The sequence below is a fragment of the Dendropsophus ebraccatus genome, chromosome 1, assembly GCF_027789765.1.
Source record: "Dendropsophus ebraccatus isolate aDenEbr1 chromosome 1, aDenEbr1.pat, whole genome shotgun sequence".
Lineage (NCBI taxonomy): Eukaryota > Metazoa > Chordata > Amphibia > Anura > Hylidae > Dendropsophus > Dendropsophus ebraccatus.
The window spans coordinates 210706785-210734029 of record NC_091454.1 but is presented as its reverse complement, the minus strand read 5'-3'; the positions used below and the strand labels follow the sequence as shown (position 1 = coordinate 210734029).

Sequence of the window (27245 nt, the reverse complement as noted above, 5' to 3'; positions counted from 1 at the left end):
TATTACCTTCCTGCCCCGTGCTGGTCCTGGGCTCTTAGTCGGGGTAAACTGCGGTCCGGAGCATTGTTAAGAGCACTGCTACATCATTCAGCCCACCCCTTCTAATGATAATCATAGCGGTGATAATGATAATAATGATAACGGTGCTCCGGAGCAGAGTTCACCCCTACTAACAGCATGGGACTGGCGCAGAGGAAGAAGGTAAGACACATATCTTCATCCTCAGCGTCCCCAGCGCTATAGGGGGCTATTAGCAGGTTAGATTCGTCTAACCTGCTAGTAGTTCCCCTTTACAGTCTCCAATGTAAGATGGGTAACAATTTGATGGTGCGCCCCCTTGTGGCTGTGTGACCTTTACACACAGAAATATCCAGCCGGTGTATGAGATTTGGTGTTGGATAAGATCTCGGAATATTTCCAGACAGAACTCTCCCGGACACTACACTGACTGTAATTTGTAAATCCCCGGAATTCCATGTATTACTAGGAAGCCATCCTCTTCTTGCCTCTCTTACACTGATATGGTTGTGTAAGCTGTGATGTCTGAAAAAAATGGAAGATTGGCCGATTTCCCTGGGGACATACGAGGGGTCTTAGAAGTTCCTGGCTTTGCAGAGAAGGAATGGGATCAGAGTTTATTCCCCATATTCCCCCCTCGGGCTGATGTACCTGTTACATCGCTGTTGCAGCTTTTCTAGTCCATTCAAAAAGAAACCAACATGTCTGACGTCAGCAATGTTATTAAAATGGCGACACTTTAGGTGTTTCTTGAAGTTAGGAAACAGATATTAGTCAGAAGGGGCCAGGTCAGGTGAATACAGGGGATGGTGGACCAATGGGAAACCCAGTGTCTTCACTTTGGAGGTGTGTGAAGGCGCATTGTTCACTGTTCAAAAATGTTGGCACGCACCTCGCTGGAGATGTCTAATATCTAGGCAACCTTTTTGGCGGACATTCGCCGATCCTCAAGAATCAGTTTATGGTCACAGCCTGAGATGTCAGATTCCATCAGGAGTTTCACTCAGTCTCAATATTAAACACTGGTTGTGTTGTTCAGCAGTCTCTGTGTTGCCGTGTCACCATCCGGTCCTGTCACGTCGTAAGATCCCGTTTTTTTTTCCCAGTGACACCAGTATGCAACTACAATGGCTAGTATGACCAGCATGACTACACCGGCCACTATACCAATAATCCAACACATATTCCCAGCTGTAAATGAAAGTGAAAATACAAGTCAATTATCAACAATACTAATATGATCTTCTATGTGACTGAGAAGTCTAGATATGTTCATCCAGGGCTTCCTTGTTCATGAATAAAATGGAAACTGACATCTAATCAAGCGACACAGTAGAAGCAATGAAATAACAGGAACATGTGACTCTGCTGAACAATTCCTTTAAAAGGGTGCGCCAAGAAAAGTTTACCCTGTTGAATCCCCACCCATAATCTAAGCTTGTGTGTAATAGGTTTCTAGTACATGAACTGGACCGTTTGTCTGCAGCACATCTTTGATCGCAGAGCAGAGACGGACAGGAAATCCCATTGAAGCAACAGAACAGGCAGAATCTCAAGCGGAATCCGCTGCGCGGACACCACTTTTCAATTCCGCCTCTTTCACTTAGTGTGCACAGGCCCTAAAGCCGAATCAGATTGGGCCAGTGATGGGCAAGGCAGATACTACTAGATGAGGTGGATACTTGTCAGTTGGCTCTAAGGTGCAATGCATGCTGGGAGACGTAGTTTCCCGGACAGCGCCATCTTGGATATAGACTGTTTTTTAGAAAAACTTGTAGCTCAGGAACGGTGGCAGCTAGAAAGTCAGGACATGGTTTTAAATACTCAAGGGGACTTGATGAGTAAAATGAGCTAGGTTTGGGAGCATTTCATTTTTTAGCTATTTACCCTCTAATCCCCTGACATAGTTACTCACCAGACACAACCGTCACCTCCTGTTTTTCAGACTCTCCTCCATGTACGTTCCTGGCCACACATGTGTATGTACCACTGTGGGACGATGTTGCTGTGTGGATGATGACTGTGCTGTTATCTGGGGAGTATGTGACCCCAGCATTATTGGGGATCTGCCAGCTGTATGTTGGAGCTGGCGACCCATCCGACCTGCATGTTATATTTAGTGGATTTCCTTTTGTAATTGTTGCATTGGACGAAACAGTCAGGATTGGCTTCACTGGTTCATCTGAGAAAAAGACATATATGTATTAGAAATGCAGAAGATGGTGGAGCTAAGAAATAGGGGGCAGGTGATGTGGCGGATAGGAGCAGATATTGTCCATTTCCAGGAGCATGTTCTAATAATTCCTCCTATAGTGACCTCTGCTGGGGATATGTGGTATTACATGTTACACGTACTAGGGCCCTAAGGATCATAGAGCAGCAGACGTACATTGCACAGTAACATTGATATCCTTCTGAGCTTGTCCTTTTTGGTTTGTTGCCTCACACTTATAAATCCCGGACATGTCTCTGGTCACTGTCACCATGTCATTTATATAACTTCCATTGGCGCTGCATTCTACTGTCGGCTCTGGATTTCCATCACCATCACATGAAAAATGTGTTTTTCTTTCTATCAGAACTAAAGTTGAAGGGCACAAATTTTCTGTGAACTCCGGGAGGTCTGAAATGGAAATATAAACATTAAATAACACATTATTGATGGACAATATGTATCATCTATCTATCTATCTATCTATCTATCTATCTATCTATCTATCTATCTATCTATCTCTCTCTATCTATCTATCTATCTATCTATCTATCTATCTATCTATCTATCTATCTATCATATATCTATCTATCTATCTATCTATCTATCACCTATCTATCTATCTCCTATCTATCTATCTATCTATCTATCTATCTATCTATCTATCTATCACCTATCTATCTATCTATCTATCTATCTATCTATCTATCTATTTATCATCTATTATCTATCTGTCTATCTATCTATCATCTATCTATCTACTATCTATCTATCTCCTATCTATATCCTATATATATCCTATCTATCTATCTATCTATCTATCTATCTATCTATCTATCTATTTATCATCTATTATCTATCTGTCTATCTATCTATCATCTATCTATCTTCTATCTATCTATCTCCTATCTATATCCTATATATATCCTATCTATCTATCTATCTATCTATCTATCTATCTATCTATCTATCTATCTATCCTTTAGTTTTCACTCTCTCGCTCTAGCAATCTTAGCTCCCATTTGATTTGATGGGTCGCCACATAGACTAAAGTCTCCTATATCCCTTAGTAGTCATTACAGGTGACATAATCTCACACTATAATGATACTAGCGGGTTGCTAAATTTTTACAATGCTCCCCCCACTCCCAAGACTCCCCCAAGTCTTCATGGAAGAACAGGAAAGTAAGACCAACTGTAGTCCAACACCAAATACAAACAAGCTCCTATCAAGTCAGCAATAATGGCAACCCACTCTTCATAATGATGACTAGTGACTATCACCAGAATGATGGAGGAAGATAGGAGCAGTAGTATCTGCAGGATACAACCTAACATGGCTGGCTGCAGCAAAGAGCAAAAAAAGTGTCCGGGACCACCGCGGCCTGTGATTGGCTGAGTGGCCTGTCAGCTGACAGGCCATTCTGAAGCTAGAGCGCGCGGGACTCTGGGAGGAAGACAGAGCAGAGGAGAAGCCCTGCAGGTAATGTATGCTGCAAGGGCTGCATGGACATCAGTAACTATGTCCCTGCAGCCCTCGCTCAACATTCATCGGGCCGTGGAAAAGGCCCATTGAACCTTCATTTAAACCACTTACAAGAACCTCATACGCTGGTCAACCCAATTATAATGAAACTGAACACTGGCAAAGACAGTCCTTTAATGAAATTTGGGAAGGAAAAAGCCAAACCAGCCGCTAGATACAACTAAAATCCGGCATTGATCCAGTCCTCCGGCATCAAACCCAAACCTATGAAATAGATAATAACATGGCAGTGTCAATCCTCCATGTATAACACAAGGAATGGATGGTGTCTGCCACCTCATCGGATGCCAATAAGTATCTCACTTACAATGTACTTGTAGGGTCTGTGTTGAAGATCGGGATAGGCTGGAATTTCCAATAACATAAGCCGTGCAGGTGATGTCAAGGTGCGGAGTTCTCCTGCTTGCAGTGAATGTGTGGTTCAGTGTAAACATCGTCCCATTCTGTTCTTCTTGTCCGTCCACAATAATAGACAGACCATAAGCCCCGGGATGTTTGTTAGCGATATCACAAGTAGCAGTCACATCCTCACCCAGGTCTATGATGTTTCTGGATAGAGCTAGACTCATGGTAGGAAGCTCTGGAAAAGAGGATTGAGAAGTTGTTGCTATGAGAGAAGACGGGACGTAACGTCTACCATCATCTGTAGCATGATCAGGCTAGGTGGTGACCAGATGGCCCAACTACTACAGCTAAGTCTATGGAAAATCCACCTACATGAGAAACCCCATATATAGACTGAAAAGATGCATCCATGACTGGAGCCATGCTGTATAATAAGCAAGTGATGAAATGTGATGTCACTATTTATTAGGGGGTCCATAGACTGGTAGTGGTCATAGGTAGGATAAGGAAAGGTGGTTTGTGATGACATCACTGGGTCACATACTGACGTGTTCTGACCTGGTGTGACCAAATAGATCTCAGCATGGCCGGACCCCAACAACTTACCATAAATCTTTACAGTCACCGCAGTCTCCCTGGATGAAGTAAATAATTCAGATTTACAGCGGATGGTTCTCAGTCCTGGACGTGGATAAGAAGCGTTCCCATAGGCCGTGCCCTTTACTGTTTCTTCATCTGTCACCACAGGAATGACATGTAATGGGGTGTCATCAATGAATAGGCTCAATCTGACATCTCGTGGGGGAAATCCATTGGTGACCAGACACTCAGCTGTAAAGGAGGTCCCGATTTCTATCCATTCCTGCACCGATATAACAGGAGCGTACGGCAGGGCTGATATTACAAGAAAAAGATCAATGTAACATAGTGAAACTTTTAATGGAGTCTTACAAGAGTGATGTAAGATTCGTTAAGATGAAGTCCAGTCCAAAAATAATGCAGATTTACTATTGGAATATGGATTAGAGGGGAGATTTATCAAACATGGTGTAAAGTGAAACTGGCTCAGTTGCCCCCTAGCAACCAATCAGATTCCACCTTTCATTTTCCAAAGAGTCTGCGAGGAATGAAAGGTGGAATCTGATTGGTTGCCGGGGGCGACTGAGCCAGTTTCACTTTACACCATGTTTGATAAATCTCCTCCAATATGTTTAGTAAAAGAAGCGCCAGATATATGTCTTACATGACCTGCATTACAGGTGCTTTGTGTTTTATATGCCTTTTAGTCATTTTTGAGCCCCACTTAAAGGGAACCTGTCACCCCCCGTGCCGGGGTGACAGGCTCCCGACCCCCCGTTAGAGCCCCATATACTTACCTAATCCCGCCGGGTCCCGCTTCTGAAGGTGGTCGGGTGATGAAGATCTCAGCCGCTGCAGCCCTGAGAGATGAGTCCAACACCCATAGAGAATGACAGGAGAGTCCAGCGCTCCGTCATTCTCTATGAGCGTTGGACTCATCTCTCAGCGCGCGCGCCGGGCTGCAGCGGCTGAGATCTTAATCACCCGACCACCTCCAGAAGCGGGACCCGGCGGGATTAGGTAAGTATAGGGGGCTCAAACGGGGGGTCGGGAGCCTGTCACCCCGGCACGGGGGGTGACAGGTTCCCTTTAACAAGGGGACATGGTTTAGCGTTAAGGGGCTGTGACTTTTGTATGAAATTGAAATTCCTATGCACCTCTGCATATTGTGCCAAGGTTTTGGTATACAACTGTAGCTCAAAGTAAGGCAACTAATCAGTGTTCTAAACACAGAATAAACAGTCTAGACAAGGGGTGGTGAAGACAAGGGGTTGAGAACATGTGGGATTGGTTTCCAAACAAAGGGAGAATTACTGAAGTGTAGGAGGGCTTCCCAGGGCCAGTATACGAATGGTGCACAGGAGCATCAGGTCCTTCCCATGTGATACGTGGTGTACGCTGCGTTCCACCCACCTGTGTGTACACTGGCATAGTGGAAACCGTCCATCCACCTTGTGTGCGCTTCAGCATGCTACAATACCCACCATACATTTCTTTAATGTTTGGTCTGCCATAAAGGCAGACCACACCACTGCTATGGGGCCCAGGCACTAGGGGGCCCGCAGGCCCCTGTCCCTTTAACTGTGTATTAAATGTTGCAGCGCTCTGACTGACAGAGCAAGAAGCCATTGGCTTCCTGCCCTGCCAGTCTCTCCTGTGGCCTGGCACAGTCCCCCGTTGTTCATTTTCTATGCTCTCTGGCACACAAATGACTGCACTGGGTTAGGTGAGAAAGTGGGAGTGGGGGATTCATGGGGCCCAGTACAGTTTTATGTTATGGAGCCTCCAGCAGCTGCCAATAAAAGCCACCTGGAGTGACTGGTGTTGGGGTTTTCCTCCTAGCCCTCTAAAAGCCTAAATTCTTTCATTCTTCCATCTACAGAGCCATGTGATGGCTTGTTTTTTGCGGGACCAATTGTAATGATAAATATTTTCATATTTCCATGAAAGGTAAACATTGATGTGAAAGTGGCCTCATATTCTTTCAGTAGTATTACAAAAAATATTAAAAACATTAAACATCCCTATCTAGGGTGAAGAAGGAGTTAATATTTATCTAGATTATACATGGTGGTTGTAAATTGCATCTTAACATCCTGGGAGGACGGGGGTTACACTGGTATTGGAATGATATAATATTGTACAGTTTGGGATGGAGCAGGACATGGGCCTATAATGTAATATTACGGATAAGGTCTATGGCCCATACTTCACTTACTGGAGAAGACAGAAATGCCAGACATGATCCAACTTACTGTAGGTCTGTGCTGTTATCTCGGAGGACGTGACTGTGTGACGTTCTGATCCGAATTGCAGGACGGCCTCACAGGAGAAGTTCTTGAGGTTGTCACTTCGACTAGCGATGAATGTATATGAGTGCCTCACAGTCTGTCTATCCCTCACATGGGGTCCGGTATAGGAATTGTTTCTAATGACCTCCCCTCCTCTGGTGATGAATATGGATACTACCTCCAAAAGGACAACTTCATGAACCGAACAGCTGATTGTATATTCTTTTCCTTCTTCTAGCTGGGGCTTCAGGTCTATAGTGATGTCAGGAGTCAGAGCTGCAATAAAGAGTATATACATATAATAGGTGTGTTATAATTGTATCCAGTGTAGACAATCCTCTATAATATAAATAGACTGAGGACTGATACATTGTAGCAAACCATCAGGGCAGGGGAAAGTTTATAGCTGCGTTTTACTTTTCTTTGTTCTATGTGGGCTTATAATTTGACAGTTCAGTTAGTAGTCAGATGGGTGTGAACTTAATTTTAATAATGGGAGTGACTAACAGGTGATGGGTGTGATATGTGAAAAGTGAAAACACATATTAGAATGGGGTTGAAGGTTGAATCTCAGTTACTAGAGGGATTCCCAAATCCTAGTACCTCTCTATTATACAGAGAGGATATTGTTCTACGAAAAGAACCTCTCTCTCTGGAGGACCTGGCAAGTGTAATGCTTAATATCTCCTGTGGTGGTGCTGTAGAGAAACAATATACACTCCCAGGTTCTCTTCTAGTATAAAGCTGATCACTGGAGGTCAGGGCCAAACTTTGACTAAAACTCAGCACTGGCATTGCAGAGAACATAGGCCCCCTTGTTGTAGGGCACTCGCCCGGGAATCTTGGACATGTGTCTTTATATCCTTAGATGACCCTGGAGCGCTACACAGTCCGATACTAGCCCTCCGAGGGCGGCCCTGTCTTCCTCCTGGCCCGGCGACTTCTTCCCCCTAAGCTAGGGGAAGAAAGTCGCCAGGCCAGGAGAAAGACTGGACCAACCCACGGCACTGGCCCATCTGGCATTTGCCCGAAATACCGTATGGCCAGTCCAGCCCTGCTGGAGGTCCTAACAGAGAGGAGAGAGGGGCTGCAATCTTCTTATGATATTAAGATAAATCTGTATATTTCCATCTGTTATGAAGCTACAAATTTCAGCGTGCTGTCAAAGTTAAGAGCTGGAAGAGTGGAGAACCACAGGAGACAGAGCATTGTATTATGTCTCATATTAAGTATGAAGTGGAGATCACAGAGAGCAGCAGACTTACATTGCACCATAACATTGACCTCCTTTGTTGCATTTCCTTTCTGGTTTGTAGCTATACACGTATAACTCCCGGACATGTCTTTGGTCACTGTCACCATGTCATTTATATAACTTCCATTGTTGCTGCATTCTACTGTCGGCTCTGGATTCCCATCAGCCTGGCACGAAAACTGTGTTTTTCCTTCTACCAAAGTTAAAGTTGAGGGGCACAAATCCTCAGTAAACTCTGGGGGGTCTGAAATGGAAACCCAAACATTATGTATTACATATAATTGATGGACATCTGTCTATCTCTATTTCTTTATCTTTCTCTATTACGCCATCATGACCTTTGATGGGTCTACACATAGACTTAAGGGGGGAGATTTATCAAACATGGTGTTAAGTGTAACTGGCTCAGTTGCCCCTAGCAACCAATCAGATTCCACCTTTCATTCCTCACAGATTTTTTTGGAAAATGAAAGGTGGAATCTGATTGGTTGCTAGGGGCAACTGAGCCAGTTTCACTTTACACCATGTTTGATAAATCTCCCCCAAGGTCTCTACACATAATACTTATGTAGGCCGAAACTGCTGCTCGCGCATAAGCTGTATGGGGGTGACATCACCGACAGATGATGTAAGTGGACATAGGGTACAAGCATGATGGAAAATCACTGCCCAACCACTTTGTACTTAGAGAGCTAAGCCGCTGCCAGAGCAGTCTGGCTGGAGCTTACCTTTCCCCATAGAAAAAACAGGCCGTGCTAAACATTCCTGTATATGGTGAACACAGGAGGGATAAATGTTGGAGAAATGATCGTTTGGCCAACAGTTATGGAAGATGTATGGCAACCTTACGGTATTTTGGTGTTCCCGATAAGGTTACATCTCTTGGGTGGTGTCCTCCACCTTGTTTGCCAAAGAGTATCTCAAACATGGCCACAAAGCACTTACAATGTACTTGTAGGGTCTGTGTTGCAGATCGGGATAAGCTGGAATTTCCAATAACATAAGCCGTGCAGGTGATGTCAAGGTGCGGAGTTCTCCTGCTTGCAGTGAGTGTGCGGGTCAGTGTAAACATCGTCCCATTCTGTTCTTCTTTACCGTCCACAATAATAGACAGACCATAAGCCCCGGGATGTTTGTTATCGATATCACAAATAGCAGTCACATCCTCACCCAGGTCTGTGATGTTTCTGGATAGCGATAAACTCACGGTAGGAAGCTCTGGAAAAGAGGATTGAGAAGTTATTGCTATGAGAGAAGATGGAACATAATGTCTACCATCATCTGTAGCATGATCAGGCTAGGTGGTAAGCAGACAGTGCTACTATTACAGTCTATGGAAAATCCACCCACATGAGAAACCCCAGATATAGACTGAAAAGATGCATCCATGACTTAAGCCATCACTGAGCAATTCTCAGCTGGTGTCAGGGCCCACTAGGTTTTCAAGGATTCATCTGGTTAAACTTGTTCTATTCTGGACAAGCCAAAAGTGGGGTGGATATAAGGCCTACTGTGACTTAAGAGCACATATATACCTGGCACTAGATCTGAAAGCATCATTGATACTGTATATCAAGTTTCCCTCATATGTGACAAACACAATATGACTCTGCTGTTCACTGCATTAGGCCGGGTTCATACTACATATAATACCTGAAGATCATCCCTGCAGTACTGGCCAGATGATCTTCACTTCTGGTGAATTCGGATGCGGGCCCATGTGCGCCCGCATCCTTAATCACCAATGGAAACAATGGAGCATGCGGCCGGAGCCGCACGCTCCATTCTCTGAACTGACATGTCTTGTGCGGCCGCTATTCAATGAATAGCAGCCGCAGAAAACTGACATTTTCAGTTTTTCATGCGGCCGGATGGAGTCCCGGCCGGAACGTATACTAAGGGGGAGATTTATCAGACATGGTGTAAAGTGAAACTGGCTCAGTTGCCCCTAGCAACCAATCAGATTCCAACCTTTCATTTTCCAAAGAGTCTGTGAGGAATGAAAGGTGGAATCTGATTGGTTGCTAGGGGCAACTGAGCCAGTTTCACTTTACACCATGTTTGATAAATCTCCCCCTATGTGTATACGCTCCGGCCGGGATTCCATTCATTCCAATACAACGTATGTTGATTTATGCAAAACATACTTTCTGTGAACATAGCCTTAGGGTGCGTTCACATGTATGGCATCCGCAGTGGATTTCACGATGTAAGTCCTGCAGTAGAATCTGCTGCAGTATACGGTACAGTTATTCTCTACGGCCTCTCTGCTTTATTAACTAATTGTCCGGAAGACTTACCATAAATCGTTACATTCATTGCAGTTTCTGTGGACAAAATGTGTAAGTGAGATTTACAGCGGATGGTTCTCAGTCCTGGACGTGGATAAGAAGCATTCCCATAGGCCGTGCCCTTGACGGTTCCATCATCTGTCACCACAGGAATGACTCGTAATGGGGTGTCATCAATGAATACACTCAATCTGACATCTCTTGGGGGAAAGCCATTGGTGACCAGACACTCGGCTGTAAATGAGGTCCCGATTTCTATCCATTCCTGCACCGATATAACAGGAGGGTCCGGCAGGGCTGATATTACAGGAATAAGATATATTAATGGATGATATTGAACATTACCAATATCTACCTGCATTGCGTAGTGACAGATCTGTGTATATGAGTGAACATTGATGTGGAAGCAGTTATACTCAGGCTTTCAGATCATATGTTAGCATAGATATAAGGCCCAGTAAACATCCTTAGCTAGTGATCTAGGGTGAAGAAAGGGTTAATATCCTTCTAGATTATACATGGAGGTTGTATCTTAATATCCTGGGAGGGCGATGGGTAACACTCATATTAGAATGGTATAATATTGTACAGTTTGGGATGGGGCAAGACATGGGCCTATAATGTAATATAAGGATAGGGACTATGGGCCATACAGTACTTCACTTATTGTAGGAGAAGACAGAAATGCCGGACATGATCCAACTTACTGTAGGTCCATACAGGTATCTCGGAGGACATGACTGTGCGACGTTCTGATCCAAGTTGCAGGACGGCCTCACAGGAAAAGTTCATGAGGTTGTCACTACGACTAGCGGTGAATGTGTATGAGTGACTCACATTCTTTCTATCCCTCACATGTGGTCCTGCATAGGATTTGTTGCTGATGACCTCCCCTCCTCTGGTGATGTATACGGTAAGATACTCTAAAGGAGCAACTTTATGAACCGTACAAGTGATTTTATATTCCTTTCCTTCTTCTAGCTTGGGCTCCATTTCTATACTAACGTTGGAAGGCAGAGCTGCAATGACACGAAGAGTATATACATTTATTATAATAGGTTTGTTACCATTGTATTCAATGTAGACAATCCTCTCTAATACAAATAGTCTGGAATCAGGACTGATACACTTTACCTGCACTGATACATTGTAGCAAACAGTCAGGGCACATGTGATGTGACCAAAAAATTAGCAGTTTTTTTTTTTTTTTTCATTTATGTGGTTCACTCTGTAGGATCAATTACATTATATTTTATTAGTTTTTCTAGTACTACATATGTTACTTTTTTTCCGTAATTCTTGTTAATGAAAATTGGAGGTCTGACAGGGTGGGCCACTGTCAGACCCCTAAGTGCTACAATTGATGGTGTTGAATGGCTGGCATCAGCGTGATCACTGATGTCAGTCATAAATGCCGATGTCAGCTCCAGATAGTTTAGCTCCTGTGCCTACTGCATACTCCCCCACACAACCACTGACTCATATAGCCGAATACCATGTGTAAAGGGGTTCATGGATATATAAATTGGTGCTGGGTCCTGACACAACAAGGACTCCGGAGAAATACTGACACTATACTCTTTGACTGTCTTAGCTGTGCCACTTGAAAAGAAGAAAGTTATAAGATCTGTCTGTACCAGTCACTCTCATTCTCAGAGCCCAAGATGGTAGAGGTAGGTAATATTTGGTGGCCAATAAATCTCAGTTACTAGAGGGAAGTTCCAAATCCAAGACCCTCTCTATTATGCAGAGGGGAGATTGGATACAAGAAGTATGGGTGGTATTACACAGGCCGAGCAGGGCCCGATAATACCTGTAAACGAGCAGCGATCTGCTAGATCGTTGCTCGTTTACTGGACCTATTACACGGCCCGATAATCGTTTGACAAGAGCTGCAAGGACATCGGTAACGATGTCCTTGCAGCCCTTGCTAAACTGGCATACATTACCCATCCACGTTCCAGGGCTGCTCTTGCGTCAGCTTCTCCCGGGGGTCCCGCGCGCTCTCTAGCGTCACAGTAGCCTGTCAGCTGGTAGGCCGCTCAGCCAATCACAGGCCGGGACCGCCGCGGCCTGTGATTGGCTGAGCGGCCTATTAGCTGACAGGCCTCTGTGACGCTAGAGCGCGCGCGGGACGCAGGGAGAAGCGGACGGCAGGAGCAGCCCTGGAACGTGGATGGGTAATGTATATTGTTAGTCGCCGGCCACGCACCGCTATTACACGCAGCGGTGCGCGGTCGGCGCCCGACGAAAATAGGTTCTAACCTATATCAACGATCAGCCGATGATCGTTGTCATCGGCTGATCGTTGCATTTATTACACGGAGCGATAATCGGCCGAATCGGGCCAATTCGGCCGATTATCGTTCCGTGTAATACCACCCTATCTCTCACTCTGGAGGACCTGACAAGTGTAATGCTACATATCTCCTGTGGTGGTGCTGTGGAGAAACAGAATATACGCTGTATGTAGCAGAATATGGCTCATCACTGTAGGTTCTAGGACAAGGGCACTCTGCTTATCATCAGGAGTGAATGTAGAAAATCCCTTTAACATAGTGTCTCCCTGTTTGTGGCTTTTGATATACAAACTACTACTCACCATACGCCACGGTGTCATGTTTCATGATTTCTTTGCCATTAGTCATACAATATGATGTGGAGATCTCCCAGTCATCAACAAGGACTTCAACTGCTGACCAGTTGGGCCCCTTCGTGTTATTTCGCTTCTTTAATCTGGATTCAAGATGTGTGTCATCCGGATCGGGTGTAGAGCAGTTCAGCCACACAGTCTCTTCAAATGGGGCGAACACCTGAGAACTTGGGATTTTGTCCTCAGACCGAACTGCAAAAGTAACCACAAGGCAATGTTATATAGCGGAATAACATCTCACTGTTACATAGTAATTAGAGATAAACAAATTTACAGTAATAATAATAGTTAGCTCAGCGATCTGCTTATCAGCCGGCTGCCTTTGAAGTCTGTGCTTCTGCACCCCTGGTGCCTGGAAAAGTTGGATCCAGTCCTTGGAGAAGATTCCCAAGACTGGATCCAACTTTTCCAGGCACCCAGAGTGGAGCGGCACAGATTTAGGCAGCAGGCAGATAAGCGGATAGCCGAGCTAACGAAGAGATTCCCTTCATTATTACTGTAAATTTGCTCATCTCTAATTGGGATCATCTTTTCATACACTATCTCATGTTATAACAAATAATAGTAGAGATGAGCGAGCCGAGCCTCCTGAACCTAGATTTGTTACGAACTCTGCAAAACTTTTTGCAAAGTTTGGAAAGGTTCGGGAAGATGGCGGATACTCATCTAAAAAACAAACAAAAAAACATTCTCACATGTCCGCGCTCCCCCAGTGTCCTCTTGTGGCTCTCTGGTGTCAGCCTTTCCCAGTAGGCCTGTGATTGGCTGAGCGGACCATCACTCTTGTTCCAGGAGTGAAAGCTTGCTTAGCCAATCACAGGTTGACTGGGACATGACAGCACCATGGCCAATAACTGGCTGAGCGGGCTGTAGCCAAATTGCTACAATGGTCCACCATATTGCTACAAGGGTCCACCATATTGCTACAATGGTCTTGCCATATTGCTTCAATGGTCCTGCCATATTACTATAATGGTCCTGCCATATTGCTACAATGGTCCTGCCATATTGCTACAATTGTCTCGCCATAACCAGAATGTGTCATGCTCTCACAACAGGCACAACACTACAGTGGGTCTTACAGAACATAAATATTGATCCAAGGTGCTGCTGTGCAGGTGCTTGGTAAAACACTGGTGTCCATCCCACAGGTCATTTTGCTTCAAAATGGTATAAAGAAAAACAACCACAGAGGCCTCCCAATACACCTCGACGCTGAACCCATACATGCTCATGGCAAACTTGGAACAACTCCACTGTCTAGGATTTAATATATGTGGTGTGTGCACGACCGGTCACTTGCTAGATGGTACTGTGTGACGCCACTACTGTGGTTGTTGGTCGGTGGAGTATAGCTCATCCAGATGGTAAGTTGTTGTGACGCCAGTGCTGAATCAGCACACAGGTATGGAGGCACCCCTGCCTTTAGTTTTCTTTTTGTGGATGGCTATACCCCTTTCCCAATGGTCGGTGACCTGCCAGGTTGTTATGGGTCCCTTTGGTGGTCCAGAGTGGAGCTATGACCCACCCGGACTGTCGGCACTGCCACCCACAGAAAGGGGAGATGACCCAAGGACGGTGTAACTGCTGTGTAGGTGCTAGTGCAATGTAGTACTCTGCTCTGACGGAACTTTAGAAGAAGTAAAAGAATACTTGAGAATACTTGAGAGAAGAAGAATACTTGTGCCGTGTTTCGACCTTTGTCGCTACACCACATTTTGCCCTGCAGTGTTGGGTTACCCGTCCTAACAAGGTGAAACAAGCCCCAGTCTTTGTTACCTGAGTTGAGTGAAGTGTCCGAGCGCTTCCCGGTGTCACCTGCGTTACCCTCCCCATGTGACAACTTCTTACAGGGTGTGTAACAGCTTCTGCCAGTGGTGGAGAAGAGAGTACAAAGAGAGAAGAGAATAGAGATGGGTGAAAGGGAAGAATAGCTCTCATTGGTGCGCAGATCACAATTAATAAGCCCTTGTTCACTGCAGCTGTGCAATATATAGATACAAATACAGATTTACATACTAGCGACACCCAGTGCCAAAACTGAGAAATGACTCAATTACCACTTGACTTTGAGTACAGGCTTTTGCGAGGGGTGTCCAAAGTAGCAACCCCTGTACATATATACAACGTGTTTCGGTGCTAAACTAACACCTTCCTCAGTCAAACTATATGTATGTATATATATATATATATATATATATATATATATATATATATATATATGTGTGTGTATGTGTTTGTATATATGACCCACGAGTCATGCTCTGCTCACTCTGATGACGTGAGTCCATCTGATCATCCCAGTGCCAGATCACCAGGGTACCATGGAGATGACCCAAACCACTAATCTTTATAGAACTCCCATATCTATCTTAGCCGCCAATAGTTTTGATCATTTATAAACATTCAAGTGGTGGCAACATTAGCCGTCACCACCAAACAGTCCGTACCCCGCCTATCAGTGACAGATGAGCCGTCCTGTAAGTAGCCTTATCAATCCGTTTTGCCCAGACAACCCCTTTAATAAGCAATGGTTTACACTCTCTGCTGCCACATCTGGTGGATTGTATGTAGGCATGCCGCTGTGGCTAGGTCACTTGCTAGATGGTGAGGTGTGACGCCAACTCTATGGTGGTTGGCCGAGATATAGCCGGGCCCAAAGATGCTATGTCATGACACCAGTGCCGTTTGGGCACACAGGTATGGGGGCACACCTGCTTTTATTTTAAAGGGCCAGTTATACCTTATAATCAGTGACCTGCCGGGCTGTTACGGGGTCCCTTGGGTTGTAGTCACGGTGGTCCGGAGTGGAGCAATAACCCACCAGGACTATTGCCACTGCCAGCCACAAAAAGGGGAGATGACCCAAGGAGTGTTGGTGTACTGTGTTGGTGCGGGCTAAGAAACCACAGAGTCTCTTTAGCATAAATAATGTCTGCTTTACTTGAAGAATGCGTATGTGCAGCAGGTCATACAGCTTTAGGCTAGGTTCACACTATGTATCTGTGCGGCTGTATTGCGGGCTGTAAATCATCGGCGGTATTTTTCCGGTTTATGCGTACGCTGGAAAGTATACGATATACGGCTGCACAGTGCACACTATGTATGAGCCTACGGCCCGATCGTAAACGGACCCGTAAAAAATGAACAAGACCATTGTTTGCGGCTGGAACTGTGCAAATTCACGGCCGTGGATTGACACGCGGTCTGTACGGAGTACTTCAAAAATAGCCGGCAATAATGCCGAATGCAGATGCCTCTAATAGTTAATATATTAAATTAATAGAACACATTTTCTTTGTAATAAAGTACTTTCGTTGTTCAATAATTTAATTCTAACGAATCCATCATTGTGCAACTAAATATACTGTACCCAAATAAATATATATATAAATAAATGTATATTTATATATATATATTTATTTTTTGACAGTATATTTAATTGCATAATGATGGATTCGTTAGAATTAAATTATTGAACAACAAAACTGATTTTATTACAACAAAAATGTGTTTTATTAATTAAATATTAATTAGTACAGGAAGCTCCATTAAGCCGTTAATTCATATTGCCGGCAAAAGAGCATTCTGTACTAATCATCACTTTACTTTAATGAAAACATCAAATGTTGCTTCTAATTATGTTACCACAATAGCATTATTAGAAGAAACATTTTGAATTATATGTGCGCTCAGCTGATTGGCTGATCGGCTGAGCGCACATATAAAGAGCCGGTCCGCAGTACAGTGACTTCATTGTGCTGCGGACCAGCGAAGAGGACACATTGGGGTGAGTATAAAGCTCTCCCCACCCCCTCCCCGGCACTGCACCCATCCCAGCAAGGAAGGGGGGTCACTTAACCCCTTCCTTGCTGGGATGAGTGCAGTCTGACATCAGTCTGGCCCCCAAGGGGTTAAGGGGGATGCAATACATCCTCCCTTAACCCCTTGGGGGCCAGACTGTAAGCAGCGATCTGTAAATATGCTGCATACTGTAAGGAGCACAACACCGCTCATAATGTGCTCCTGTTTGTGTGTTTTTCGTGTGTTTCTCCCTTTTTGTTTTTCAGATATCGGTATCCTGTGGATTACGTCGGATTCCATGGACTACGTCGATGACCAGCGGTTGTTTGGTGTGTTTTTTTTTAATAAAATGGTCAATGAGGGGTGTGGGGGTGTTTTTATTTGACTAAAAAAATTTTTTCACTTGTGTGTTGTCTTTATTTCTTTACTTTATAGACTTAGTAGTGAAAGCCGTCTAATAGACGGAATCCATTACTAAGTCGGGGCCTAGTGTTAGCCGGTATAAAATGGCTAACACTAACCCCCTATTATTACCCCAGTACCCAATGCCACCAGGGGTACTGGGAAGAGCCGGGTGCCAGTGGTCCCGGAGCGTCAAAATTGGCGCTCCTGGAGTGGGGCGGCAGCAGGCTGGTAAGATTTAGGCTGGGGAGGGCCTAAAACAATGGCTCTTCCCACCCTGGTGTTACCAGGCTGCTGTTGCTTGGTTTTTAACCCGGCTGGTTATAAAAATAGGGGGGACCCTATGCGTTTTTTTAAAATTATTTATTTATTTAAAAAAAACGCATAGGGTCCCCCCTATTTTTATAACCAGCCGGGTTAAAAACCAAACGACAGCAGCCTGGTAACACCAGGGTGGGAAGAGCCATTGGTTTAGGCCCTCCCCAGCCTAAATCTTACCAGCCTGCTGCCGCCCGGTCCAGGAGCACCAATTTTGACGCTTCGGGACCACTGGCACCCGGCTCTTCCCAGTACCCCTGGTGGCATTGGGTACTGGGGTAATAATAGGGGGTTAGTGTTAGCCATTTTATACCGGCTAACACTAGGCCCCGACTTAGTAATGGATGCCGTCTATTAGACGGCTTCCACTACTAAGTCTATAAAGTAAAGAAATAAAGACAACACAGAAGTGAAAATTTTTTTTTATTCAAATAAAAACACCCCCACACCCCTCATTGACCATTTTATTAAAAAAAACACCAAACAACCGCTGGTCATCGACGTAGTCCATGAAATCCGACGTAATCCACAGGATACCGATATCTGAAAAACAAAAAGGGAGAAACACACAAAAAAACACACAAACAGGAGCACAACACCCATCATTGTGAGCGGTGTTGTGCTCCTTACAGTATGCAGCATCTTTACAGATCGCTGCTTACAGTCTGACCCCCAAGGGGTTAAGGGAGGATGTATTGCATCCCCCTTAACCCCTTGGGGGCCAGACTGATGTCAGACTGCACCCATCCCAGCAAGGAAGGGGTTAAGTGACCCCCCTTCCTTGCTGGGATGGGTGCAGTGCTGGGGAGGGGGTGGGGAGAGCTTTATACTCACCCCGATGTGTCCTCTTCGCTGGTTCGCAGCACAATGAAGTCACTGTGCTGCGGACCGGCTAATTATATGTGCGCTCAGCCGAACAGCCAATCAGCTGAGCGCACATATAATTCAAAATGTTTCTTCTAATAATGCTATTCTGATAACATAATTAGAAGAAACATTTGATGTTTTCATTAAAGTAAAGTGTTGATTAGTACAGAATGCTCTATTACCGGGAATATGAATTAACGGCTTACTGGAGCTTCCTGTACTAATTAATATTTAATTAATAAAACACATTTTTGTTCCAATAAAATCAGTTTCGTTGTTCAATTATTTAATTTAAACGAATCCATCATTGTGCATTTAAATATACTGTCAAAAAATAAATATATATATATAAATATACATTTATATATATATATATACATATATATATTTTAACAGTATATTTAATTGCAAAATGATGGATTCGTTTAAATTTAATTATTGAACAACGAAAGGGACTTTATTACAACGAAAATGTGTTTTATTAATTCAATATATTAACCATGAGAGGCATCGGCATTACTGCAGAGGATCGCAAACCCCGGTAATAGCGATTCATGTAAACTGTTTCCCTGCTTTCCCAGATGCATCCAGAGGTGTTTGCATCACTTTCTAAAGATTTTATTTGTTATTTTTAGTTGAACCAGATTTCCAAGTAAATGACCGTATGTTTTCAGCCACATGTCTATTTTTTCCCACGGCCGGAGTTTCAGCCGCACATTTCCAGCCGCATAAAAAATAGAGCCGCACAGATACATAGTGTGAACATAGCCTTACCTTGGAACAACACTTCATACTTGATAAGACACTTGATAAGTTAGGGTCCAGATCCGTAGTGAGTGAAGAAGATGGAGCCCAGTCGTGTGGACTAAGTTGCATGCTGAGAATATAGAGTCAGAGGAGTAGAGAGGAAGATGTTGTGAGAGTCCCAACCCAATTAGTACTGTGCTCTGCCGGGATGTTGGAGGATGAGGTGGAAGAATACTTGAAAAAGAGAATACTTGTGCCTGTGTTTTGACCTTTGAGTCTTCGCACCACCTAATGCCCTACCAGTGTCGGGGGACCCGTCCTAGTGGATGTCACAAGCCCCAGACCTTGTTACCTGGGATGAGCAGAATGCTGAGGGTTCCCTGCTGACACCCACACTGCGACATAGAGTTCATAGGCTTCTAGCAACTTTGCTCTATCCGGATCAGTTCCTAGCCTTCTGCTTTTGTGGATACTGTCCTGCACTTTGACTCTCCTAGTCCACAGCGTGGGTTGAGATGATCTCTGACTTGTCCCCTCTAAGGAAGGGTTTAACACTGCATAGTGTCGAGTGGAGTTACTTGAGGAGAAAATGTTAACTGTATCTTGTCTCCACAGACTCTAGTGACAAAAGTACACAATAAAGAAGAAAAAATAACGCACAGCCTGGCTCGCCACTGTCCGGTCCTGGACGGCCGTATCCACCAGCTACTCTGTGGTGCTCTGTCCCAGAAATAACACATATCTCAAATAGTCCAAGAAGAAGTATAGGACGGCACTCACCGATGTAGTGAACAATCTAGTGACAAAAGACCTCTTCTGGACTGGTTCTTCTGTCCCTGAGAGGGGACCAGCAGAGGGCCAGGGCCCAACTAGGCTGCTACAGAGAGTGTACTGGCTTCTGTCCTTCTCTATAGAGCCCAGTGACCAAAGACCACTACACTTCCTCTACCAATGTGACTTCCTATCTACAGCCCCCTATAAGGTGTGCTGTGAATAGGTGAAGAGTGCATAAAGAAGAAGTAAAGAGAGAAGTGATAGGACAGAAGAAGAGAACACACCCATTGGTCTACAGATCCATGTGACATACCAACAAACAATAACCCTTGAGAGTTCCGCAGCTGTGCATCAACCAAGCATATACACTTATAACAGCGACATCTTGTGGTGAAACTTTAACACTGCTTCATCACCACTGATACACAAAAAGTACAGGGTGTAACTACGAGAAACACCCGTAATGGGACACCACACCGTGATCAACACTCTATTACAAGCCTCTTTAACATAGGCCTATCCATCAAAGAAAGGTTATGATCATTCCTGCAGGACATACAGCAACTGATAAGTACTGGAAAAATTCAGATTGTTTTTTTTTTTTTTTTTAAAGAGAAGTAATCCAGCCTTGTTTTTTGCCTCCCCTGCCACATCTGCGATACCAGTAATTGCCAGGATGCATAGGGGCATCAATGGGTGTACAGTCATGGACGAAAGTTTTGAGAATGGTACAAATATTAATTTTTACAAAGTCCACTTCTTCAGTTTTTAAAATGGCAATTTGCATATACTCCAGAATGTTATAAAGAGTAATCAGCTTAACAGCAATTACTTGCAAAGTCAATATTTGCCTAGAAAATACACTTTATCCCCCAAAACACATTTAAACATCATTGCACCCCTGCCTTAAAAGGACCAGCTAACATCGTTTCAGTGATTGCTCCATTAACACAGGTGTGGGTGTTGATGAGGACAGGGCTGGAGATCAATCTGTCATGATTAAGTAAGAATGACACCACTGGACACTTTAAAGGGGTAGTGAGGCGGTAAAGAATTATTGACAGAATAACACACATTACAAAGTTATACAACTTTGTAATGTATGTCATGTCTGTGAATGGCCCCCTTTCCCGTGTCCCACCACCCCCACCCGTCTACCCGGAAGTGTGGTGCGCTATACATACCTGTCACGTGCCGACTCGTCTCCGATCTTCAGTCTGCGATGCCTCTTCAGCGTCATCAGATGTTCAGCCGCGACTGTTATGCTCAGCCGATGACGCTGAAGAGGGCGGCCGGAACTCAGGCCGCTCGGAGGGATTCGGCCCGGCCGCCCGAAGACGACATCGCAGACTGAAGATCGGAGACGAGTCGGCACGTGACAGGTATGTATAGCGCACCACACTTCCGGGTACACGGGTGGGGGTGGTGGGACACGGGAAAGGGGGCCATTCACAGACATGACATACATTACAAAGTTGTATAACTTTGTAATGTGTGTTATTCTGTCAATAATTCTTTACCGCCGCACTACCCCTTTAAAAGAAGGCTGGTGCTTGGCATCATTGTTTCTCTTCTGTTAACCATGGTTATCTCTAAAGAAACACGTGCAGTCATCATTGCACTGCACAAAAATGGCCTAACAGGGAAGAGTATCGCAGCTAGAGAGATTGCACTTCAGTCAACAATCTATCGCATCATCAAGAACTTCAAGGAGAGAGGTTCCATTGTTGCCAAAAAGGCTCCAGGGTGCCCATGAAAGACCAGCAAGCGCCAGGACCGTCTCTTAAAAGTGTTTCAGCTGCGGGATGGGGCTACCAGCAGTGCAGAGCTTGCTCAGGAATGGCAGCAGGCAGGTGTGAATGCATCTGCACGCACTGTGAGGCCGAGACTCTTGGAGCAAGGCCTGGTCTCAAGGAGGGCAGCAAAGAAGCCACTTCTCTCCAGAAAAAACATCAGGGACAGACTGATATTCTGCAAACGGTACAAGGAGTGGACTGCTGAGGACTGGGGTAAAGTCATTTTCTCTGATGAATTCCCTTTCCGATTGTTTGGGACATCTGGAAAACAGCTTATTCGGAGAAGACGAGGTGAGCGCTACCACCAGTCTTGTCTCATGCCAACTGTAAAGCATCCTGAAACCATTCATGTGTGGGGTTGCTTCTCAGCCAAGGGAATCGGCTCTCTCACAGTCTTGCCTAAAAACACAGCCATGAATAAAGAATGGTACCAGAATGTCCTCCAAGAGCAACTTCTCCCAACCGTCCAAGAGCAGTTTGGCCATCAACAATGCCTTTTCCAGCATGATGGAGCACCTTGCCATAAAGCAATTGTGATAACTAAGTGGCTCAGGGAACAAAACATAGAGATTTTGGGTCCATGGCCTGGAAACTCCCCAGATCTTAATCCCATTGAGAACTTGTGGTCAATCATCAAGAGACGGGTGGACAAACAAAAACCAACAAATTCTGACAAAATGCAAGCATTGATTGTGCAAGAATGGACTGCTATCAGTAAGGATTGTGTCCAGAAGTTGTTAAGAGCATGCCAGGGAGAATTGCAGAGGTCCTGAAGAAGAAGGGTCAACACTGCAAATATTGACTTGCTGCATTAACTTATTCTAACTGTCACTATAAGCTTTTGTTACTCATAATATGATTGCAATTATATTTCTGTATGTGATAAAAACATCTGACAAACACACATAAAAACCAGAGGGCAGCAGATCATGTGAAAATATAATATTTGTGTCATTCTCAAAACTTTTGGACATGACTGTACACAGCTTGAGAAGAGGGGTAACCAGCTGCAGATATATGATGCTCTGCAGGAGGTGATGTACAAATACAACATGTTATCATTGTGAAAGTTAATATATATAGCTTCTACTCTACAGGTTTCTATGTGGTTTCCTGTAGCCTGATTATACGCAGACAAGCAATTCTAGTAAAGAGCTCCTGGTATCATCGCCAACTGCAGCTTACAGCTGCTTAAGTGACAATTCCATAGAGAAAGCAATGGTGCTTGTGTAAAATCAGAGCAATTTCCATCCCAACCAACACTACATCAGTGTGTTCTGGGGGACCTAAAGGGGAACTATCAGCAGGTTAGAGCAATCTAACCTGCTGATAGCTCTGTATTGCCCAGGATTAAGGTATGTCTCTTGCCTTCAACCTCAGCTTTGTTCCTGTGCACTTAGTGGTTTACTCCGCGGTCCGGTGAGACCGTTAGCGCAGATCTGCCCCTGGCCAGCCCATCCCTTCTATAGATAATTAATACAGCGGGCCGGCCAGGGGCGGACTGGAACGTTGCTATAAGGGCGGCAATGCTCCTAGCGGTCTTGTGGTGTGCAGTACCAGTGATGGTATTGTCGTGACATCAGTACTAGTCCAGCACACAGGTGTGGTGTTGATACCTGTTTTATGTAAAGCCGGTTTGTGCTGTTCCAGAATGGTCGATGACTTGCCGGTCTTTGATGGGTCCCTTGGGCTTCTGTCACAGTAGTCCTGTGTGGAAAAATTACCCACCCGGACTATCGGTACCACCACCCGCTTAAAGGGGAAAATGACATAAGGAGTGTAGCAGATATGTCTAGGTGCTGGTGTAATGATGACTGAGTCCCAGTACAATAAATATAATGGCTTTACTGAACAGTCTCTTAGGATACAGAACTTTTGGCAGCAAATGAGTTATCTAGATACAGGCTTGTGTTCACTGGATCTGTGCTGGGAGATACTTGTACGTGCTGAGATAATAGAGGTAGATGTAGCAGTACTTGTCAAAGGAGTCTCAACCCAAGGTAGTTGTGTGCTCTGCTGGAACTTTAGAGAGAATACTTGACAGATACTTGTGCCTGTGTTTAGACTATGTCTGACCACCTTTTGCCCTACAGTGTCGGGGTACCCGTCCTATTAGGGTGACGCAAGCCCCAGCCTTGGTTACGTGGGTGTAGCTAAGTGTCAGAAATTATCCACTGTCACCCACGCTGCGAGATAGAGTACGTAAACCTTCGTTGCGGCTGCTTTGCTCTATCCGGGTCAGTTCCTCTGTAGCTAGGATACTGCCCTGCACTTTTCAGAGATGTTCTCGGCGTGGGCTGGGTGATTCCCTGACTTGTCCTCCTGGTAGCGTCTAGCACTGCATGTTAAGAATAGTTGATAGACTGAAGAAGTGGAGAGCCTTTGGTTGCTCTATACACGTGTGTCTTGACTCTCTAACACAACTGGACTTCCCGGACAGGCCCAGGCCCTGGCTTAACCACAGCAGGGATGCCTACTCTGTGTGTATCCTCCTTCTATGAGAATCAAGGGGAAACATGCTACACTTCCTCCCACCGAGTGACTACTTCCTACAAGGGTGTGTAAGGGCCTCTCTGAGTGGTGGAGAAGAATGTGTGCAGAGAAAAAAGAATAGGGATAGGCAGAAGGAAAAGAAATATCTCCATTGGACAGTAAATAAATCATATACAGAAAGAGCAGTAACCCTTTGTTCACTTCAGCTGTGCAATATATACAGTTACACATACAAAACACTGACATCTGGTTGTGAAACCAATAAATACCTTCATCACCACCTAACTTTTAAGTGGAGGGCTTTTACGACAGGTGTCGTACAAGAAACACCTGTGGTGGGACACCACAGTCTCACCAGGCCGTGGAGCAAACAACAAAGTGCACAGAAATGGCGCGGAGGATGAAGGTAAGAAACATATCTTGCGCAGATTTGTCTAACCTGCTAATAGTTCCCCTTACAGGGGTATTCTGGGGAAAAGTAGGAGATCGCAGGGGGTCCAACCCCTAAACCCCCCGGTGATCTCCATATCTGACCCTGTCCGTCTCTGTTACGAATAGAGCCGTGGGTCCGGCACGTTACCCGTGGCTCTATTCATTCCTGTGGAGTGTCGATAAGACCCTATACGCCGGGAGAGCGCCGTACTTGGCTCTTTCTGACGCTCCATAGTAATGAATAGAGCTGAGGTTCACGTGCCGGACCTGCGGCTCTATTCATAACAGAACCAGCCTGATATTCACCCTTAATCCCATGCTCTATGGGCTAGACCAATGTGGTGGAAGCTGCAGATATTATAGTGACTTAAAGGGGTACTCTGGGGAAAATTCACTTTTTTACTATGCACAGGATAGGGGAAAAGTAGGGCCCACAGGCTCTGTCTCTTGGCTATGTTCTGTCTGGACTGCACACCACAGATCTGCCATACGCTCCCCCTGTAACCCTACAACAACCAATATGTCAGATTAGGGGTAGCCTGTTGGAAAGAGTACTGTACTAGTGCCACATGTCATTGATACTGTTGCCCCAGGGCCTGAATATCAGTGCTAGCCCTACACCAACATTTGCAATGAATACAAATTTGGAAGCCAAGTGGTGATTTTTCTGCTCATTGATCTCCCTATACCAAAAGAGGAACTCTTCTGTCCATTCGATAGATGGTGTAGAAAGCAGTTTGTTACCACATCCTGAATGTGAGGTTTTGTCGGCAACTTTGAAAATATTACGTCTCTAACAAAAAGATATGTAGGGTCACACAGGAAAGAATCGAAGCTAGAAGCACAACGCCTTTTTCAAAAGCTTGAAAGAACGGACTATAGTTACAATTAGAACTTTACTCCATCCTACAGAGTCTAGCTGGTATACCCATTCAGAAATCTAGAACACATAGTAGTTGGGCAACAGTTAAAAGAGTCAAACATTTTTTTTTAGTCAACCATAAATCTGGGTGGTCTGACAATGGATGGCCCCGCTGCCACTGGAGACTCCATTAACAGTGCCAGATAAGTAACCTCAGGAACAGTGTCAGACGTGTCCCTATACAGTGCCATTCATACCTCCATTCATGTTTCCACCATTAATAGACCCTCAATGAAAAATAAAATCTGCCCTAAGTTCTACCATTCTTCTTGCCCCATGGTCCATAGTTGCAAAAAAGTGGTTCCTCCCTGACACAGACCACTGCCTGACTGCACCAGCCAAACACAATCGTCTTGGAGGACTTGCCAGCCTCTCTGGAAGTCTTTGTTTTTCCATGCTTAATCTAGGAAGCAAGTATGTAATATATTGTCTATGGGTATGTACACTTGTGGCATACTCAACATGTGGTGGAGCAGCGGGACAGGCACATGGAGTAGGTAAGCATGTGGATGTGTGTGGCACCAGGGCTGGTATTTCCCAGTATAGGGGAAGGGTTAAATTTCATATTTCAAGAATTTCAAGCCTTAGACATCTTTACCTTTCTCATACGACTTATAAAGATAAAAAATCTACTTAAAGCGATTCTTCACCAAAAAAAAAGTGGTGTATTCTTTCCAGTCTGGAGAGCAGGAGAGGTTTTCTATGGGGATTTCCTACTGCTCTGGGCACTTCCTGACATGGACAGAGGTGGCAGCAGAGAGCACTGTGTCGGACTGGAAAGAATACACCACTTCCTGCAGGACATACAGCAGTTGATAAGTACTGGAAGACCTTGAGATTTTTTTTTTTAAATAGAAGTAAATTACAAATGTCTGGCACTTTCTGGCACGTTGTGATTCAGTTTGTCCACTGTAGTCCAGAAATATAGACGATAGATGAATAAATCGAATACACAAGGGTTATAAGCTGCTTTCTTTTCCTTTTATCGATCTATAAAGACTAAGGATCTAGAGTGGTAAAAGACTTTCAGTATAACATTAATAAATGATTGGTCCTACCTTGGTAAACCAGCATAACCATAAAAAGTGGAAATAAAATCTGGCAGGTCTTCATGGTGAGATGTGCGGCAGCAGCATGGGGAGATCTCCAGAGGGCAGGTACAGAGATGAGAAGGATCTGAATTTAGTAGTCTTGTTATATCCCAGGGATGGACTTCTTATCTTCTAATAGTTTCCTTCTATTTTAGTTACCTTCCTATCTGGTCCAGTTTTCCCCACTGTCTCTGTGGCAGTCCCCAGTAGTGAACGCCGGGCAGGAGGTGTTATAGGGGAGGATAGATGTAGAAAGGAAGTCACAGCGGTACCCTGTAACAAGTACTCACTTCCTGCACTCTATGGACTCATTTAGTATTGCTGTTTCTCTATGTACAGTATATACTATACAGTTTTGTATGCGGTGCAGATTCTAGACTAGTCCCAACAAATGCTGTCCCTTCAGTCC

At 44.6% G+C, this 27245-nt stretch overlaps 1 protein-coding gene across 3 annotated transcripts; it reads right to left on the bottom strand.

Annotated features, from left to right (window-relative positions):
• LOC138768339 (intercellular adhesion molecule 5-like) lies at positions 1–27064 on the bottom strand. 3 transcript variants are annotated; one of them, XM_069946390.1, is made up of 12 exons: positions 26804–27064; positions 13140–13382; positions 11245–11556; positions 10547–10834; positions 9192–9464; positions 8257–8490; positions 6956–7267; positions 4728–5015; positions 4084–4356; positions 2408–2641; positions 1934–2200; positions 1–1209 (listed from the first exon to the last, which is right to left on the bottom strand). In XM_069946390.1, the coding sequence occupies exons 1-12, from the start codon at positions 26856–26858 to the stop codon at positions 1034–1036; spliced, it is 2955 nt and encodes a 984-aa protein (XP_069802491.1). In that variant the 5' UTR covers positions 26859–27064; the 3' UTR covers positions 1–1033. The 3 variants fall into 3 exon arrangements, with proteins under 3 accessions (XP_069802491.1, XP_069802492.1, XP_069802493.1); XM_069946391.1 differs by lacking the exon at positions 10547–10834 and having other exon boundaries at positions 2–1209; XM_069946392.1 differs by lacking the exon at positions 10547–10834 and having other exon boundaries at positions 2–1209; positions 9417–9464.
• Between the last annotated feature and the right edge of the window lie 181 nt (positions 27065–27245).